The following is an 18,940-nucleotide window of genomic DNA, read 5'->3' as shown; positions in this document are numbered from 1 at the left end:
AGGGGCTCAGTATTAACAGTAGTATTCATGTTCAGGGGCTCAGTATTAACAGTAGTATTCATGTTCAGGGGCTCAGTATTAACAGTAGTATTATGTATTCATGTTCAGGGGCTCAGTATTAACAGTAGTATTATGTATTCATGTTCAGGGGCTCAGTATTAACAGTAGTATTATGTATTCATGTTCAGGGGCTCAGTATTAACAGTAGTATTATGTATTCATGTTCAGGGGCTCAGTATTAACAGTAGTATTATGTATTCATGTTCAGGGGCTCAGGACAGCTCTCTGAAGCTTTGGGATCTCAGAAAGCTGAAGAACTTCAAGACCATCGCTCTGGATAACAACTATGAGGTAAACAATAATATTGTTGTGTCTATTATTACATTATAGAAAGAAAGTAAGGTCTGCACACTGGACGAGTCTTTATTCACCACAGAGACATGAATCAGACCGTCTGATTGGAGCCTCACGGCTCTGCACCAGACCGTCTGATTGGAGCCTCACGGCTCTGCATCAGACCGTCTGATTGGAGGCTCTGCACCAGACCGTCTGATTGGAGGCTCTGCACCAGACCGTCTGATTGGAGGCTCTGCACCAGACCGTCTGATTGGAGCCTCACGGCTCTGCACCAGACCGTCTGATTGGAGCCTCACGGCTCTGCACCAGACCGTCTGATTGGAGCCTCACGGCTCTGCATCAGACCGTCTGATTGGAGGCTCTGCATCAGACCGTCTGATTGGAGGCTCTGCACCAGACCGTCTGATTGGAGGCTCTGCACCAGACCGTCTGATTGGAGGCTCTGCACCAGACCGTCTGATTGGAGCCTCACGGCTCTGCAGTGGACAGAGGAGAGCTGTTCTTAGTGGACAGAGGAGAGCTGTTCTTAGTGGACAGAGGAGAGCTGTTCTTAGTGGACAGAGGAGAGCTGTTCTTAGTGGACAGAGGAGAGCTGTTCTTAGTGGACAGAGGAGAGCTGTTCTTAGTGGACAGAGGAGAGCTGTTCTTAGTGGACAGAGGAGAGCTGTTCTTAGTGGACAGAGGAGAGCTGTTCTTAGTGGACAGAGGAGAGCTGTTCTTAGTGGACAGAGGAGAGCTGTTCTTAGTGGACAGAGGAGAGCTGTTCTTAGTGGACAGAGGAGAGCTTTTCTTAGTGGACAGAGGAGAGCTGTTCTTAGTGGACAGAGGAGAGCTGTTCTTAGTGGACAGAGGAGAGCTGTTCTTAGTGGACAGAGGAGAGCTGTTCTTAGTGGACAGAGGAGAGCTGTTCTTAGTGGACAGAGGAGAGCTGTTCTTAGTGGACAGAGTAGAGCTGTTCTTAGTGGACAGAGTAGAGCTGTTCTTAGTGGACAGAGTAGAGCTGTTCTTAGTGGACAGAGGAGAGCTGTTCTTAGTGGACAGAGGAGAGCTGTTCTTAGTGGACAGAGGAGAGCTGTTCTTAGTGGACAGGGGAGAGCTGCCCTCTAGTGGACAGAGGAGAGCTGTTCTTAGTGGACAGAGGAGAGCTGTTCTTAGTGGACAGGGGAGAGCTGCCCTCTAGTGGACAGAGGAGAGCTGTTCTTAGTGGACAGAGGAGAGCTGTTCTTAGTGGACAGAGGAGAGCTGTTCTTAGTGGACAGAGGAGAGCTGTTCTTAGTGGACAGAGGAGAGCTGTTCTTAGTGGACAGAGGAGAGCTGTTCTTAGTGGACAGGGGAGAGCTGCCCTCTAGTGGACAGAGGAGAGCTGTTCTTAGTGGACAGAGGAGAGCTGTTCTTAGTGGACAGAGGAGAGCTGTTCTTAGTGGACAGAGGAGAGCTGTTCTTAGTGGACAGGGGAGAGCTGTTCTTAGTGGACAGAGGAGAGCTGCCCTCTAGTGGACAGGGGAGAGCTGCCCTCTAGTGGACAGAGGAGAGCTGTTCTTAGTGGACAGGGGAGAGCTGTTCTTAGTGGACAGAGGAGAGCTGTTCTTAGTGGACAGGGGAGAGCTGTTCTTAGTGGACAGGGGAGAGCTGCCCTCTAGTGGACAGGGGAGAGCTGCCCTCTAGTGGACAGCCTCCATAAAGACACATACTATAGAGCAGGGATGGGCCGATATATTTCCACACCCCCCCCCTAGGGGCCACATTGCATATTACTGTCGTAGAAAAATAACACAACTCAACACGTTTGAGCTTGTAGATCAGCTATTTTTGCTATATTTGAATTGAAAACTGAATCATTTTTTGCTATTTTTGAATTGACTTCTATTGGTTTGTCCCTATTGTTCACTTCATGGGGCTTCAGTCTCTCCTACATAGACTTCTATTGGTTTGTCCCTATTGGTCACTTCATGGGGCTTCAGTCTCTCCTACATAGACTTCTATTGGTTTGTCCCCATTTGAAGGCTTCAAATGGGGACAAACCAGAAGTTTACGGAATGCATTGGAGTCTATGGGCTCGCCATGCGAGTACCTGCACCACGTAACCACCAGGCTGTTTTCTGCCCCCTCAATGTCATAACTCTGTCTTTCTCTATGGCTCTGGAACCTACAGTAAATGGTGCATTTATATAGCGCCTTTATCCAAGGCGCTTTACATAGATGTGCATTACATTCACCCCTTCACACATTCACACACCTTTACATAGATAGTGCATTACATTCACACATTCACACACCTTTACATAGATAGTGCATTACATTCACACATTCACACACATTCATGCACCGATTGCGGCGGAAGCCATGCAAGGTACCAACCAGCACATCGGGAGCAATTTGGGGTTCAGTGTCTTGCCCAAGGACACTTCGACATGTAGACAGGAGGAGCTGGGATTTGAACCGCCGACCCATGGATTATTGAACGACCTGCTCTACCTCCTGGGCCACAGTCGACAGTACCAGTGTATCATAATAACCTAGTAACATTTTAACCCATTCTGGGGCGGGAACCCCTTTTGGTGTTTTAAGCATTATGTTATACTTTAGCTATTGGCGCTACGAGCTTGTAGGTCTGCTATTTTTTTTTTTAATCCTGAAAATGTGGTGCCCAGGTCCCTGGGTTAGGGTTAGGGTTAGGGTTAACCCAAACCCTAACCCTGGTGCCCAGGTCCCTGGAACAACAGGTCCCTGGAACAACATATTTTCAGATGGGGGTCGGCGGCCAATTTCATAAAATGTGCGGGTCCTTGACATGAAATAATTTGAGAACCACTAACATAGAAACTTGAGGGTTTTTCAGAAAACTGTCATTGTTTAGAAGACATTTGTAGAATCGTCCTCAGGTCTAAATGGGTTAATGTGTTTTCAGGTTAAATCTCTGGTGTTCGACCAGAGCGGGACGTACCTGGCTGTCGGAGGGTCTAATATCAGACTGTAAACAGTGTTTTATATAATAATATGAATTATGTTTCAGGTTAAATCTCTGGTGTTCGACCAGAGCAGGACGTACCTGGCTGTCGGAGGGTCTAATATCAGACTGTACATCTGTAAACAGTGTTTTATATAATAATATTAATTATGTTTCAGGTTAAATCTCTGGTGTTCGACCAGAGCAGGACGTACCTGGCTGTCGGAGGGTCTAATATCAGACTGTACATCTGTAAACAGTGTTTTATATAATAATATTAATTATGTTTCAGGTTAAATCTCTGGTGTTCGACCAGAGCGGGACGTACCTGGCTGTCGGAGGCTCAGACATCAGGGTCTACATCTGTAAACAATGGTCTGAAGTTCTCAACTTCTCTGGTGAGAAAAACAACTTCCACTTTTCATATTATAGAAGTCTTTCTTTCACTGAAATAAAATTACACTATTGTGTAATTCTCCCCAAGTTTTTACATTTACATTTGTGAGGGGAAAACATCTGAGATATACTTAAATCTGTGTGTCTCCTACAGAGCACTCGGGTGTGGTGACCGGCGTAGCGTTCGGAGAGAACGCTCAGTTCCTCGCCTCGGCTGGGATGGACCGAAGCCTGAAGTTCTACAGCTTGTAGATCTGATATCTGATCTACAACACATGTGGACAGACCGAAGCCTACAGCAGATCTGCAAGCCCTCCTGACGTTAGATCAACAAGTCCTACAGCTTGTGGGAGTTTAACCGTTTAATCTACAACACCTTGCGTGTAGATATGATCTCCAAGCCCTCCTCAAGTCCTACAAGTTGTAGGAGTTTAATATCAGATCTACAAGTCCTTGTGAAGTTGTTTTCTTGTAGACGACAGAAAATTTAAAAATAATAAACAACTTAAATGTGACGAGACGCGCTCTTTGATCCTGGAAACAGTTAGAAATATTCCAAATTATTTTTCAAAAGAAGAAAAGAAAAGAGCTTTGCTTGTATAGTTTCTTATTCCTAATGTGTCTGGGGGGGGGTCTAATCTAAATATAATTTCTTTGCTGTCGAGTGGAAACTGGCCTGGTTAACCAGCAGGCCCATTATGGTTAACCCATTTTCACCTGAGATCAGGTTCTAAAAATGTCTTCTACATCCTGACAGTTTTCTGAAAAAGCTATGTTTCTTCGATTTTTCAAAAATCGCAGACCTACAAGCTCGTAGCGCACAACTCGGTCGCGCGCTATGAGCTTGTAGACCTGCTATTTTTCAATAGCTAAAGCATAACACAATGCTAACACCAAAATGGGTACCAGGCCTGGTTAACCACCAAATGTGTTGCTTTTCAGGAAATGTAAGAAAAGAAAAAGACAAGTTAAATGTAGTTATTATTTAGTGGCCAGATGAATCATCCTCTTTGTGAATCATCAGATCTCCAACTCAATGTCAACATCTGGTTCTTACGTTGTTCTTATTGGTTCAATAGTTATAAAATCTCTACAAAGACAAAAAGAGAAAAAAAACCCCACATCTATATGCGTGTGAGCTTGTATTGTAGATCGCTAGTGCTACTTGACTGTGAAGTTGGGGTAGGGTTAGTGACACTGTTCGCATGACGATGTTGGCCTTTGATTTAGGAATAACGAAATAAAATAATTTCATTGATTTAGGAATAACGAAATAAAGCTCTGGTTTCTGCCTGACAGCAACAATTACAATGTGTTGATGCCTCTGTGTTTGTTACTGTACAATGACTGGGTTTCTCTTTGCTGTGTGTGGAGATCTGTTCATCCTGATCTGTAATGTTACTACTCTTAATCTCCATGGAAACAAGACATTTATTTTGTAGTTTAAAACGTATTATTATCTGTAGTGAATAAATATGAGCTGTTTATCTGTACGCTCTCATCCTCCTGATGTGAAACCACAGCCTTCTCATCCCTTTCACCTTCATTTACTGGTTTGTCTTTTTATTGTATATTTCTCTTATAATTTCCTTTGTTCTTTGAGTTTTTTGTTTTCTTTGCTTCCCTGTTCTTTTGAAATCAATAAAACGATCAGTTTTTCTAAAGCCGTTGGACTCTCGGCCTCAACCTGCTCACTGTAAGAGTAATGTTTATATTGTTACGTTACGACGTAATAAACAGTATGATGAAACTGTACAGTTGGAGTTACAGCATTGTGTAAACAGTACAGTTGGAGGTACAGCATTGTGTAAACAGTACAGTTGGAGGTACAGCATTGTGTAAACAGTACAGTTGGAGGTACAGCATTGTGTAAACGTAGGCTGCAGGGTGATGTAGTGATAACTGAATGAAAGGCACAGCCTGCAGGGTGATGTAGTGATAACTACAGTAGGCTGCAGGGTGATGTAGTGATAACTACAGTAGGCTGCAGGGTGATGTAGTGATAACTACAGTAGGCTGCAGGGTGATGTAGTGATAACTACAGTAGGCTGCAGGGTGATGTAGTGATAACTACAGTAGGCTGCAGGGTGATGTAGTGATAACTACAGTAGCCTGCAGGGTGATGTAGTGATAACTACAGTAGGCTGCAGGGTGATGTAGTGATAACTACAGTAGCCTGCAGGGTGATGTAGTGATAACTACAGTAGGCTGCAGGGTGATGTAGTGATAACTACAGTAGGCTGCAGGGTGATGTAGTGATAACTACAGTAGGCTGCAGGGTGATGTAGTGATAACTACAGTAGGCTGCAGGGTGATGTAGTGATAACTACAGTAGCCTGCAGGGTGATGTAGTGATAACTACAGTAGGCTGCAGGGTGATGTAGTGATAACTACAGTAGCCTGCAGGGTGATGTAGTGATAACTACAGTAGGCTGCAGGGTGATGTAGTGATAACTACAGTAGGCTGCAGGGTGATGTAGTGATAACTACAGTAGGCTGCAGGGTGATGTAGTGATAACTACAGTAGGCTGCAGGGTGATGTAGTGATAACTACAGTAGCCTGCAGGGTGATGTAGTGATAACTACAGTAGGCTGCAGGGTGATGTAGTGATAACTACAGTAGGCTGCAGGGTGATGTAGTGATAACTACAGTAGGCTGCAGGGTGATGTAGTGATAACTACAGTAGCCTGCAGGGTGATGTAGTGATAACTACAGTAGGCTGCAGGGTGATGTGATAACTACAGTAGCCTGCAGGGTGATGTAGTGATAACTACAGTAGCCTGCAGGGTGATGTAGTGATAACTACAGTAGGCTGCAGGGTGATGTAGTGATAACTACAGTAGCCTGCAGGGTGATGTAGTGATAACTACAGTAGGCTGCAGGGTGATGTAGTGATAACTACAGTAGGCTGCAGGGTGATGTAGTGATAACTACAGTAGCCTGCAGGGTGATGTAGTGATAACTACAGTAGGCTGCAGGGTGATGTAGTGATAACTACAGTAGCCTGCAGGGTGATGTAGTGATAACTACAGTAGCCTGCAGGGTGATGTAGTGATAACTACAGTAGGCTGCAGGGTGATGTAGTGATAACTACAGTAGGCTGCAGGGTGATGTAGTGATAACTACAGTAGGCTGCAGGGTGATGTAGTGATAACTACAGTAGCCTGCAGGGTGATGTAGTGATAACTACAGTAGGCTGCAGGGTGATGTAGTGATAACTACAGTAGCCTGCAGGGTGATGTAGTGATAACTACAGTAGGCTGCAGGGTGATGTAGTGATAACTACAGTAGCCTGCAGGGTGATGTAGTGATAACTACAGTAGCCTGCAGGGTGATGTAGTGATAACTACAGTAGGCTGCAGGGTGATGTAGTGATAACTACAGTAGCCTGCAGGGTGATGTAGTGATAACTACAGTAGGCTGCAGGGTGATGTAGTGATAACTACAGTAGCCTGCAGGGTGATGTAGTGATAACTACAGTAGGCTGCAGGGTGATGTAGTGATAACTACAGTAGGCTGCAGGGTGATGTAGTGATAACTACAGTAGGCTGCAGGGTGATGTAGTGATAACTACAGTAGGCTGCAGGGTGATGTAGTGATAACTACAGTAGGCTGCAGGGTGATGTAGTGATAACTACAGTAGCCTGCAGGGTGATGTAGTGATAACTACAGTAGCCTGCAGGGTGATGTAGTGATAACTACAGTAGCCTGCAGGGTGATGTAGTGATAACTACAGTAGGCTGCAGGGTGATGTAGTGATAACTACAGTAGCCTGCAGGGTGATGTAGTGATAACTACAGTAGGCTGCAGGGTGATGTAGTGATAAGTACAGTAGCCTGCAGGGTGATGTAGTGATAACTACAGTAGGCTGCAGGGTGATGTAGTGATAACTACAGTAGCCTGCAGGGTGATGTAGTGATAACTACAGTAGGCTGCAGGGTGATGTAGTGATAACTACAGTAGCCTGCAGGGTGATGTAGTGATAACTACAGTAGCCTGCAGGGTGATGTAGTGATAACTACAGTAGCCTGCAGGGTGATGTAGTGATAAGTACAGTAGCCTGCAGGGTGATGTAGTGATAACTACAGTAGGCTGCAGGGTGATGTAGTGATAACTACAGTAGCCTGCAGGGTGATGTAGTGATAACTACAGTAGCCTGCAGGGTGATGTAGTGATAACTACAGTAGGCTGCAGGGTGATGTAGTGATAACTACAGTAGCCTGCAGGGTGATGTAGTGATAACTACAGTAGGCTGCAGGGTGATGTAGTGATAAGTACAGTAGCCTGCAGGGTGATGTAGTGATAACTACAGTAGCCTGCAGGGTGATGTAGTGATAACTACAGTAGCCTGCAGGGTGATGTAGTGATAACTACAGTAGGCTGCAGGGTGATGTAGTGATAACTACAGTAGGCTGCAGGGTGATGTAGTGATAACTACAGTAGGCTGCAGGGTGATGTAGTGATAACTACAGTAGCCTGCAGGGTGATGTAGTGATAACTACAGTAGGCTGCAGGGTGATGTAGTGATAACTACAGTAGGCTGCAGGGTGATGTAGTGATAACTACAGTAGGCTGCAGGGTGATGTAGTGATAACTACAGTAGCCTGCAGGGTGATGTAGTGATAACTACAGTAGGCTGCAGGGTGATGTAGTGATAACTACAGTAGGCTGCAGGGTGATGTAGTGATAACTACAGTAGCCTGCAGGGTGATGTAGTGATAACTACAGTAGGCTGCAGGGTGATGTAGTGATAACTACAGTAGGCTGCAGGGTGATGTAGTGATAACTACAGTAGCCTGCAGGGTGATGTAGTGATAACTACAGTAGGCTGCAGGGTGATGTAGTGATAACTACAGTAGCCTGCAGGGTGATGTAGTGATAACTACAGTAGCCTGCAGGGTGATGTAGTGATAACTACAGTAGGCTGCAGGGTGATGTAGTGATAACTGCAGTAGCCTGCAGGGTGATGTAGTGATAACTACAGTAGGCTGCAGGGTGATGTAGTGATAACTACAGTAGCCTGCAGGGTGATGTAGTGATAACTACAGTAGCCTGCAGGGTGATGTAGTGATAACTACAGTAGGCTGCAGGGTGATGTAGTGATAACTGCAGGGTGATGTAGTGATAACTGCATCACCCTGCAGGGTGATGTAGTGATAACTACAGTAGCCTGCAGGGTGATGTAGTGATAACTGCAGTAGCCTGCAGGGTGATGTAGTGATAACTACAGTAGGCTGCAGGGTGATGTAGTGATAACTACAGTAGGCTGCAGGGTGATGTAGTGATAACTACAGTAGGCTGCAGGGTGATGTAGTGATAACTACAGTAGGCTGCAGGGTGATGTAGTGATAACTACAGTAGGCTGCAGGGTGATGTAGTGATAACTACAGTAGGCTGCAGGGTGATGTAGTGATAACTACAGTAGCCTGCAGGGTGATGTAGTGATAACTACAGTAGGCTGCAGGGTGATGTAGTGATAACTACAGTAGGCTGCAGGGTGATGTAGTGATAACTACAGTAGCCTGCAGGGTGATGTAGTGATAACTACAGTAGGCTGCAGGGTGATGTAGTGATAACTACAGTAGGCTGCAGGGTGATGTAGTGATAAGTACAGTAGCCTGCAGGGTGATGTAGTGATAACTACAGTAGCCTGCAGGGTGATGTAGTGATAACTACAGTAGGCTGCAGGGTGATGTAGTGATAACTACAGTAGCCTGCAGGGTGATGTAGTGATAACTACAGTAGCCTGCAGGGTGATGTAGTGATAACTACAGTAGGCTGCAGGGTGATGTAGTGATAACTACAGTAGCCTGCAGGGTGATGTAGTGATAACTACAGTAGGCTGCAGGGTGATGTAGTGATAACTACAGTAGCCTGCAGGGTGATGTAGTGATAACTACAGTAGGCTGCAGGGTGATGTAGTGATAACTACAGTAGCCTGCAGGGTGATGTAGTGATAACTACAGTAGGCTGCAGGGTGATGTAGTGATAACTACAGTAGCCTGCAGGGTGATGTAGTGATAACTACAGTAGCCTGCAGGGTGATGTAGTGATAACTACAGTAGGCTGCAGGGTGATGTAGTGATAACTACAGTAGCCTGCAGGGTGATGTAGTGATAACTACAGTAGGCTGCAGGGTGATGTAGTGATAACTACAGTAGCCTGCAGGGTGATGTAGTGATAACTACAGTAGGCTGCAGGGTGATGTAGTGATAACTACAGTAGCCTGCAGGGTGATGTAGTGATAACTACAGTAGGCTGCAGGGTGATGTAGTGATAACTGCAGGGTGATGTAGTGATAACTACAGTAGCCTGCAGGGTGATGTAGTGATAAGCTACAGTAGCTGCAGGGTGATGTAGTGATAACTACAGTAGCCTGCAGGGTGATGTAGTGATAACTACAGTAGGCTGCAGGGTGATGTAGTGATAACTACAGTAGGCTGCAGGGTGATGTAGTGATAACTACAGTAGGCTGCAGGGTGATGTAGTGATAACTACAGTAGGCTGCAGGGTGATGTAGTGATAACTACAGTAGCCTGCAGGGTGATGTAGTGATAACTACAGTAGCCTGCAGGGTGATGTAGTGATAACTACAGTAGGCTGCAGGGTGATGTAGTGATAACTACAGTAGCCTGCAGGGTGATGTAGTGATAACTACAGTAGGCTGCAGGGTGATGTAGTGATAACTACAGTAGGCTGCAGGGTGATGTAGTGATAACTGCATCACCCTGCAGGGTGATGTAGTGATAACTACAGTAGGCTGCAGGGTGATGTAGTGATAAGTACAGTAGCCTGCAGGGTGATGTAGTGATAACTACAGTAGCCTGCAGGGTGATGTAGTGATAACTACAGTAGGCTGCAGGGTGATGTAGTGATAACTACAGTAGCCTGCAGGGTGATGTAGTGATAACTACAGTAGGCTGCAGGGTGATGTAGTGATAACTACAGTAGGCTGCAGGGTGATGTAGTGATAACTACAGTAGGCTGCAGGGTGATGTAGTGATAACTACAGTAGCCTGCAGGGTGATGTAGTGATAACTACAGTAGCCTGCAGGGTGATGTAGTGATAACTACAGTAGGCTGCAGGGTGATGTAGTGATAAGTACAGTAGCCTGCAGGGTGATGTAGTGATAACTACAGTAGCCTGCAGGGTGATGTAGTGATAACTACAGTAGGCTGCAGGGTGATGTAGTGATAACTACAGTAGCCTGCAGGGTGATGTAGTGATAACTACAGTAGCCTGCAGGGTGATGTAGTGATAACTACAGTAGGCTGCAGGGTGATGTAGTGATAAGTACAGTAGCCTGCAGGGTGATGTAGTGATAACTACAGTAGCCTGCAGGGTGATGTAGTGATAACTACAGTAGGCTGCAGGGTGATGTAGTGATAACTACAGTAGCCTGCAGGGTGATGTAGTGATAACTACAGTAGGCTGCAGGGTGATGTAGTGATAACTACAGTAGCCTGCAGGGTGATGTAGTGATAACTACAGTAGCCTGCAGGGTGATGTAGTGATAACTACAGTAGGCTGCAGGGTGATGTAGTGATAAGTACAGTAGCCTGCAGGGTGATGTAGTGATAACTACAGTAGCCTGCAGGGTGATGTAGTGATAACTACAGTAGGCTGCAGGGTGATGTAGTGATAACTACAGTAGCCTGCAGGGTGATGTAGTGATAACTACAGTAGCCTGCAGGGTGATGTAGTGATAACTACAGTAGGCTGCAGGGTGATGTAGTGATAAGTACAGTAGCCTGCAGGGTGATGTAGTGATAACTACAGTAGCCTGCAGGGTGATGTAGTGATAACTACAGTAGGCTGCAGGGTGATGTAGTGATAACTACAGTAGCCTGCAGGGTGATGTAGTGATAACTACAGTAGGCTGCAGGGTGATGTAGTGATAACTACAGTAGCCTGCAGGGTGATGTAGTGATAACTACAGTAGCCTGCAGGGTGATGTAGTGATAACTACAGTAGGCTGCAGGGTGATGTAGTGATAAGTACAGTAGCCTGCAGGGTGATGTAGTGATAACTACAGTAGCCTGCAGGGTGATGTAGTGATAACTACAGTAGGCTGCAGGGTGATGTAGTGATAACTACAGTAGCCTGCAGGGTGATGTAGTGATAACTACAGTAGGCTGCAGGGTGATGTAGTGATAACTACAGTAGGCTGCAGGGTGATGTAGTGATAACTACAGTAGGCTGCAGGGTGATGTAGTGATAACTACAGTAGCCTGCAGGGTGATGTAGTGATAACTACAGTAGGCTGCAGGGTGATGTAGTGATAACTACAGTAGCCTGCAGGGTGATGTAGTGATAACTACAGTAGGCTGCAGGGTGATGTAGTGATAACTACAGTAGCCTGCAGGGTGATGTAGTGATAACTACAGTAGGCTGCAGGGTGATGTAGTGATAACTACAGTAGCCTGCAGGGTGATGTAGTGATAACTACAGTAGCCTGCAGGGTGATGTAGTGATAACTACAGTAGCCTGCAGGGTGATGTAGTGATAACTACAGTAGCCTGCAGGGTGATGTAGTGATAACTACAGTAGCCTGCAGGGTGATGTAGTGATAACTACAGTAGCCTGCAGGGTGATGTAGTGATAACTACAGTAGGCTGCAGGGTGATGTAGTGATAACTGCAGTAGCCTGCAGGGTGATGTAGTGATAACTACAGTAGGCTGCAGGGTGATGTAGTGATAACTACAGTAGCCTGCAGGGTGATGTAGTGATAACTACAGTAGCCTGCAGGGTGATGTAGTGATAACTACAGTAGGCTGCAGGGTGATGTAGTGATAACTACAGTAGGCTGCAGGGTGATGTAGTGATAACTACAGTAGGCTGCAGGGTGATGTAGTGATAAGTACAGTAGGCTGCAGGGTGATGTAGTGATAACTACAGTAGGCTGCAGGGTGATGTAGTGATAACTACAGTAGCCTGCAGGGTGATGTAGTGATAACTACAGTAGGCTGCAGGGTGATGTAGTGATAACTACAGTAGCCTGCAGGGTGATGTAGTGATAACTACAGTAGGCTGCAGGGTGATGTAGTGATAACTACAGTAGCCTGCAGGGTGATGTAGTGATAACTACAGTAGGCTGCAGGGTGATGTAGTGATAACTACAGTAGCCTGCAGGGTGATGTAGTGATAACTACAGTAGCCTGCAGGGTGATGTAGTGATAACTACAGTAGCCTGCAGGGTGATGTAGTGATAACTACAGTAGCCTGCAGGGTGATGTAGTGATAACTACAGTAGCCTGCAGGGTGATGTAGTGATAACTACAGTAGGCTGCAGGGTGATGTAGTGATAACTACAGTAGCCTGCAGGGTGATGTAGTGATAACTACAGTAGCCTGCAGGGTGATGTAGTGATAACTACAGTAGCCTGCAGGGTGATGTAGTGATAACTACAGTAGCCTGCAGGGTGATGTAGTGATAACTACAGTAGGCTGCAGGGTGATGTAGTGATAACTACAGTAGGCTGCAGGGTGATGTAGTGATAACTACAGTAGCCTGCAGGGTGATGTAGTGATAACTACAGTAGGCTGCAGGGTGATGTAGTGATAACTACAGTAGCCTGCAGGGTGATGTAGTGATAACTACAGTAGCCTGCAGGGTGATGTAGTGATAACTACAGTAGGCTGCAGGGTGATGTAGTGATAACTGCAGTAGCCTGCAGGGTGATGTAGTGATAACTACAGTAGGCTGCAGGGTGATGTAGTGATAACTACAGTAGCCTGCAGGGTGATGTAGTGATAACTACAGTAGCCTGCAGGGTGATGTAGTGATAACTACAGTAGGCTGCAGGGTGATGTAGTGATAACTGCAGGGTGATGTAGTGATAACTGCATCACCCTGCAGGGTGATGTAGTGATAACTACAGTAGCCTGCAGGGTGATGTAGTGATAACTGCAGTAGCCTGCAGGGTGATGTAGTGATAACTACAGTAGGCTGCAGGGTGATGTAGTGATAACTACAGTAGGCTGCAGGGTGATGTAGTGATAACTACAGTAGGCTGCAGGGTGATGTAGTGATAACTACAGTAGGCTGCAGGGTGATGTAGTGATAACTACAGTAGGCTGCAGGGTGATGTAGTGATAACTACAGTAGGCTGCAGGGTGATGTAGTGATAACTACAGTAGCCTGCAGGGTGATGTAGTGATAACTACAGTAGGCTGCAGGGTGATGTAGTGATAACTACAGTAGGCTGCAGGGTGATGTAGTGATAACTACAGTAGCCTGCAGGGTGATGTAGTGATAACTACAGTAGGCTGCAGGGTGATGTAGTGATAACTACAGTAGGCTGCAGGGTGATGTAGTGATAAGTACAGTAGCCTGCAGGGTGATGTAGTGATAACTACAGTAGCCTGCAGGGTGATGTAGTGATAACTACAGTAGGCTGCAGGGTGATGTAGTGATAACTACAGTAGCCTGCAGGGTGATGTAGTGATAACTACAGTAGCCTGCAGGGTGATGTAGTGATAACTACAGTAGGCTGCAGGGTGATGTAGTGATAACTACAGTAGCCTGCAGGGTGATGTAGTGATAACTACAGTAGGCTGCAGGGTGATGTAGTGATAACTACAGTAGCCTGCAGGGTGATGTAGTGATAACTACAGTAGGCTGCAGGGTGATGTAGTGATAACTACAGTAGCCTGCAGGGTGATGTAGTGATAACTACAGTAGGCTGCAGGGTGATGTAGTGATAACTACAGTAGCCTGCAGGGTGATGTAGTGATAACTACAGTAGCCTGCAGGGTGATGTAGTGATAACTACAGTAGGCTGCAGGGTGATGTAGTGATAACTACAGTAGGCTGCAGGGTGATGTAGTGATAACTACAGTAGCCTGCAGGGTGATGTAGTGATAACTACAGTAGGCTGCAGGGTGATGTAGTGATAACTGCAGGGTGATGTAGTGATAACTACAGTAGCCTGCAGGGTGATGTAGTGATAAGTACAGTAGCCTGCAGGGTGATGTAGTGATAACTACAGTAGCCTGCAGGGTGATGTAGTGATAACTACAGTAGGCTGCAGGGTGATGTAGTGATAACTACAGTAGGCTGCAGGGTGATGTAGTGATAACTACAGTAGGCTGCAGGGTGATGTAGTGATAACTACAGTAGGCTGCAGGGTGATGTAGTGATAACTACAGTAGCCTGCAGGGTGATGTAGTGATAACTACAGTAGCCTGCAGGGTGATGTAGTGATAACTACAGTAGGCTGCAGGGTGATGTAGTGATAACTACAGTAGCCTGCAGGGTGATGTAGTGATAACTACAGTAGGCTGCAGGGTGATGTAGTGATAACTACAGTAGGCTGCAGGGTGATGTAGTGATAACTGCATCACCCTGCAGGGTGATGTAGTGATAACTACAGTAGGCTGCAGGGTGATGTAGTGATAACTACAGTAGCCTGCAGGGTGATGTAGTGATAACTACAGTAGCCTGCAGGGTGATGTAGTGATAACTACAGTAGGCTGCAGGGTGATGTAGTGATAACTACAGTAGCCTGCAGGGTGATGTAGTGATAACTACAGTAGCCTGCAGGGTGATGTAGTGATAACTACAGTAGGCTGCAGGGTGATGTAGTGATAACTACAGTAGGCTGCAGGGTGATGTAGTGATAACTACAGTAGCCTGCAGGGTGATGTAGTGATAACTACAGTAGCCTGCAGGGTGATGTAGTGATAACTACAGTAGGCTGCAGGGTGATGTAGTGATAACTACAGTAGCCTGCAGGGTGATGTAGTGATAACTACAGTAGCCTGCAGGGTGATGTAGTGATAACTACAGTAGGCTGCAGGGTGATGTAGTGATAACTACAGTAGCCTGCAGGGTGATGTAGTGATAACTACAGTAGCCTGCAGGGTGATGTAGTGATAACTACAGTAGGCTGCAGGGTGATGTAGTTGTCGTATCTTATCTATATTCACGATTCCACATAGTGATAACTGCAGGGTGATGTAGTGATAACTGCAGGGTGATGTAGTGATAACTGCAGGGTGATGTAGTGATAACAGGGTGATAACAGGGTGATAACAGGGTGATGTAGTGATAACTGCAGGGTGAAGTAGTGATAACTGCAGGGTGAAGTAGTGATAACTGCAGGGTGAAGTAGTGATAACTGCAGGGTGATGTAGTGATAACTGCAGGGTGATGTAGTGATAACTGCAGGGTGATGTAGTGATAACTGCAGGGTGATGTAGTGATAACTGCAGGGTGATGTAGTGATAACTGCAGGGTGATGTAGTGATAACTGCAGGGTGATGTAGTGATAACTACAGTAGCCTGCAGGGTGATGTAGTGATAACTACAGTAGGCTGCAGGGTGATGTAGTGATAACTACAGTAGGCTGCAGGGTGATGTAGTGATAACTGCAGGGTGATGTAGTGATAACTGCAGGGTGATGTAGTGATAACTGCAGGGTGAAGTAGTGATAACTGCAGGGTGATGTAGTGATAACTGCAGGGTGATGTAGTGATAACTGCAGGGTGATGTAGTGATAACTACAGTAGGCTGCAGGGTGATGTAGTGATAACTACAGTAGCCTGCAGGGTGATGTAGTGATAACTACAGTAGGCTGCAGGGTGATGTAGTGATAACTACAGTAGGCTGCAGGGTGATGTAGTGATAACTACAGTAGGCTGCAGGGTGATGTAGTGATAACTACAGTAGCCTGCAGGGTGATGTAGTGATAACTACAGTAGGCTGCAGGGTGATGTAGTGATAACTACAGTAGGCTGCAGGGTGATGTAGTGATAACTACAGTAGGCTGCAGGGTGATGTAGTGATAACTACAGTAGCCTGCAGGGTGATGTAGTGATAACTACAGTAGGCTGCAGGGTGATGTAGTGATAACTACAGTAGGCTGCAGGGTGATGTAGTGATAACTACAGTAGGCTGCAGGGTGATGTAGTGATAACTACAGTAGCCTGCAGGGTGATGTAGTGATAACTACAGTAGGCTGCAGGGTGATGTAGTGATAACTACAGTAGGCTGCAGGGTGATGTAGTGATAACTGCAGGGTGATGTAGTGATAACTGCAGGGTGATGTAGTGATAACTGCAGGGTGATGTAGTGATAACTGCAGGGTGATGTAGTGATAACTGCAGGGTGATGTAGTGATAACTGCAGGGTGATGTAGTGATAACTGCAGGGTGATGTAGTGATAACTGCAGGGTGATGTAGTGATAACAGGGTGATAACAGGGTGATAACAGGGTGATGTAGTGATAACTGCATCATGTTCACATGTACTTTAGCAGCTTACTTTTATTCTTTGAGTTTAGTTTTCTTAATTGTTAAAAATAACAACACAGTTATAATGTATAATGTCGCATGTAGGCTACTTAGTATTCTGTTATATTAGCAGTAACAGACTAGTGGGTTAAGGGGGTACTGCACCCAGTGGGTTAAGTATTTTATAATACAAGTTTAAAGTTATTTTTCCATCAGCTCACATTTGTGCAGTATGGTATGGCGGTGTTGAAAATAACAGATCTACAAGCCCACAACGCGTCGCCGATGCGACTCGTTGTGTTTGTAGATCTGGTGGATAATGTACCAGCTCAGTGTAATGTAATGTAATGTGTGTTGGTTTTTATTAGTTGTTATCGTTATTTTATCTTTATAATAACGTGTGTTTTTATTCTTGTAGTGAACGGTTGGTGATTCTTTAACACAAACTGTTCATTCATTTAAACTTAGAACACTTTCATTACAACTAAATGAAATGCAGGACGTTTTAAATCATCTAATTTAAAACTGCTATTATTTTGTTCCGCAATCAAATTGTCCCTTATCACCACCAGATGGCAGCAAAGCCTACATTTAGCCTATCATTTCACATTGAGCTGTAAATAATGTGATATTATAACACTATCCTAGTGTGTTGGTCACAGTGGAATGTTTTAGTATTTACTATTTGTTTTAATAGCATTCTGTGTGTTATTATTATTATAACACCATGCTTGTGTGTTAGTCACAGTGGAATGTTTTAGTATTTACTATTTATTTTAATAGTATTCTGTGTGTTATTATTGATTGATTGATTGAAGAATTTATTAACAGTTTGCAGAATTACAGTACATTTCAAGCACAAACTCAATACAAAGGCTGTTAACTGTGAGTGGACGACCCAATTAAGCATTACACTTGTTTCCAATAGGGTCCACCATGTTCAAATCATCAAAACATTTAGAGACGTACAAATAGACACTTCTATAGACAGAACAGGAATTCATCATAAAGGAGGTAAAAAGGGAAAAGAAACATATACAGTGAGGGGGAAAAGGGGGGGGCGGTGGGGGGGGATTCAGATTTTACGGGGGCCAGTTTCGAATTGCAGCCATCCGTAGGTGCCCTTTGAGAGCGGTTTTGAAGGAGTCAAGGGATTCGCATGTCTTAATGACAGTTGGTAGGGTGTTCCACATTTTGGTGGCATAGGAGCGAAAATAATTTAGTCCCTTGTTTGTGCCGAATCTGGGTTGTACATGGTTCGTTGCACTCCCTCTGGTGTTGTGGGTGTGGACTTCGTTAACATTAAGGAAGTATTATGTTATTATTATAACACCATGCTAGTGTGTTAGTCCCAGTGGAATGTTTTAGTAATAAATGTTTTAGTAATTAGTATTCTGTGTTATTAGTAGGTAGTAGCATTATGTTATTATTATAACACCATGCTAGTGTGTTAGTCACAGTGGAATGTTTTCGTAATTAGTATTCTGTGTTATTAGTAGGTGAGTAGGTTTAGTATTTACTATTTATTTTAATAGTATTCTGTGTTTTAAAGTTAAGATTTAAATGTACTATATTGAATATAACAGCGGAATGTTTTATTTTATAGTTAAGTTATGTGAAATAAATTCATAAGAAGTTATAAGAACTGGAATGTTTTAGTCTCAACACTTTAGAATTTACTATTTATTGTAATAGTATTCTGTGTGAGTAGTAGCACGTGAGCCCACAGTGGAATGGTTTATTTTATTGTGAAGTTATTATTTTAGTTATTTTCGCTCCTGGTCCCTCGGCAGCGGAAACGGAAACGGCACGCACATGTGTGTGTGCGTGCAAATGACCGGATACGGTAGGGCGGGTAAGGCTCTGCACCGGATGCGAGCGCAGAGCAGCCAATCGGAACCCGCGGACGGGAGGAAAGGAAAGTCACGCGAGGTTAATGCACTGATGACGCAATGGTCACGTGACACACCGTCCAAGTAACGTGACCCAAACAAACGGGAAG

At 45.0% G+C, this 18,940-nt stretch overlaps 1 protein-coding gene across 1 annotated transcript in view; it reads left to right on the top strand.

The window, feature by feature from the left end:
- The window catches only part of LOC306917880 (pre-mRNA-processing factor 19), a 28,773-nt gene extending 23,406 nt beyond the window's left edge, over positions 1 to 5,367 (top strand). The window contains exons 14-16 of the mRNA XM_079530771.1: positions 269 to 351; positions 3,597 to 3,702; positions 3,855 to 5,367. Of these exons, the coding sequence (XP_079386897.1) occupies positions 269 to 351; positions 3,597 to 3,702; positions 3,855 to 3,952 (287 nt within the window). The 3' untranslated portion in view covers positions 3,953 to 5,367. The remainder of the gene's footprint in view (positions 1 to 268; positions 352 to 3,596; positions 3,703 to 3,854) is intronic.
- The last annotated feature ends 13,573 nt before the right edge of the window (positions 5,368 to 18,940 follow it).

The sequence above is a fragment of the Electrona antarctica genome (assembly GCF_951216825.1).
Source record: "Electrona antarctica genome assembly, contig: scaffold_73, whole genome shotgun sequence".
Taxonomy (NCBI): Eukaryota; Metazoa; Chordata; class Actinopteri; order Myctophiformes; family Myctophidae; genus Electrona; species Electrona antarctica.
The sequence above is the reverse complement of the archived record's forward strand: the minus strand, read 5'-3'. Positions and strand labels throughout refer to the sequence as shown.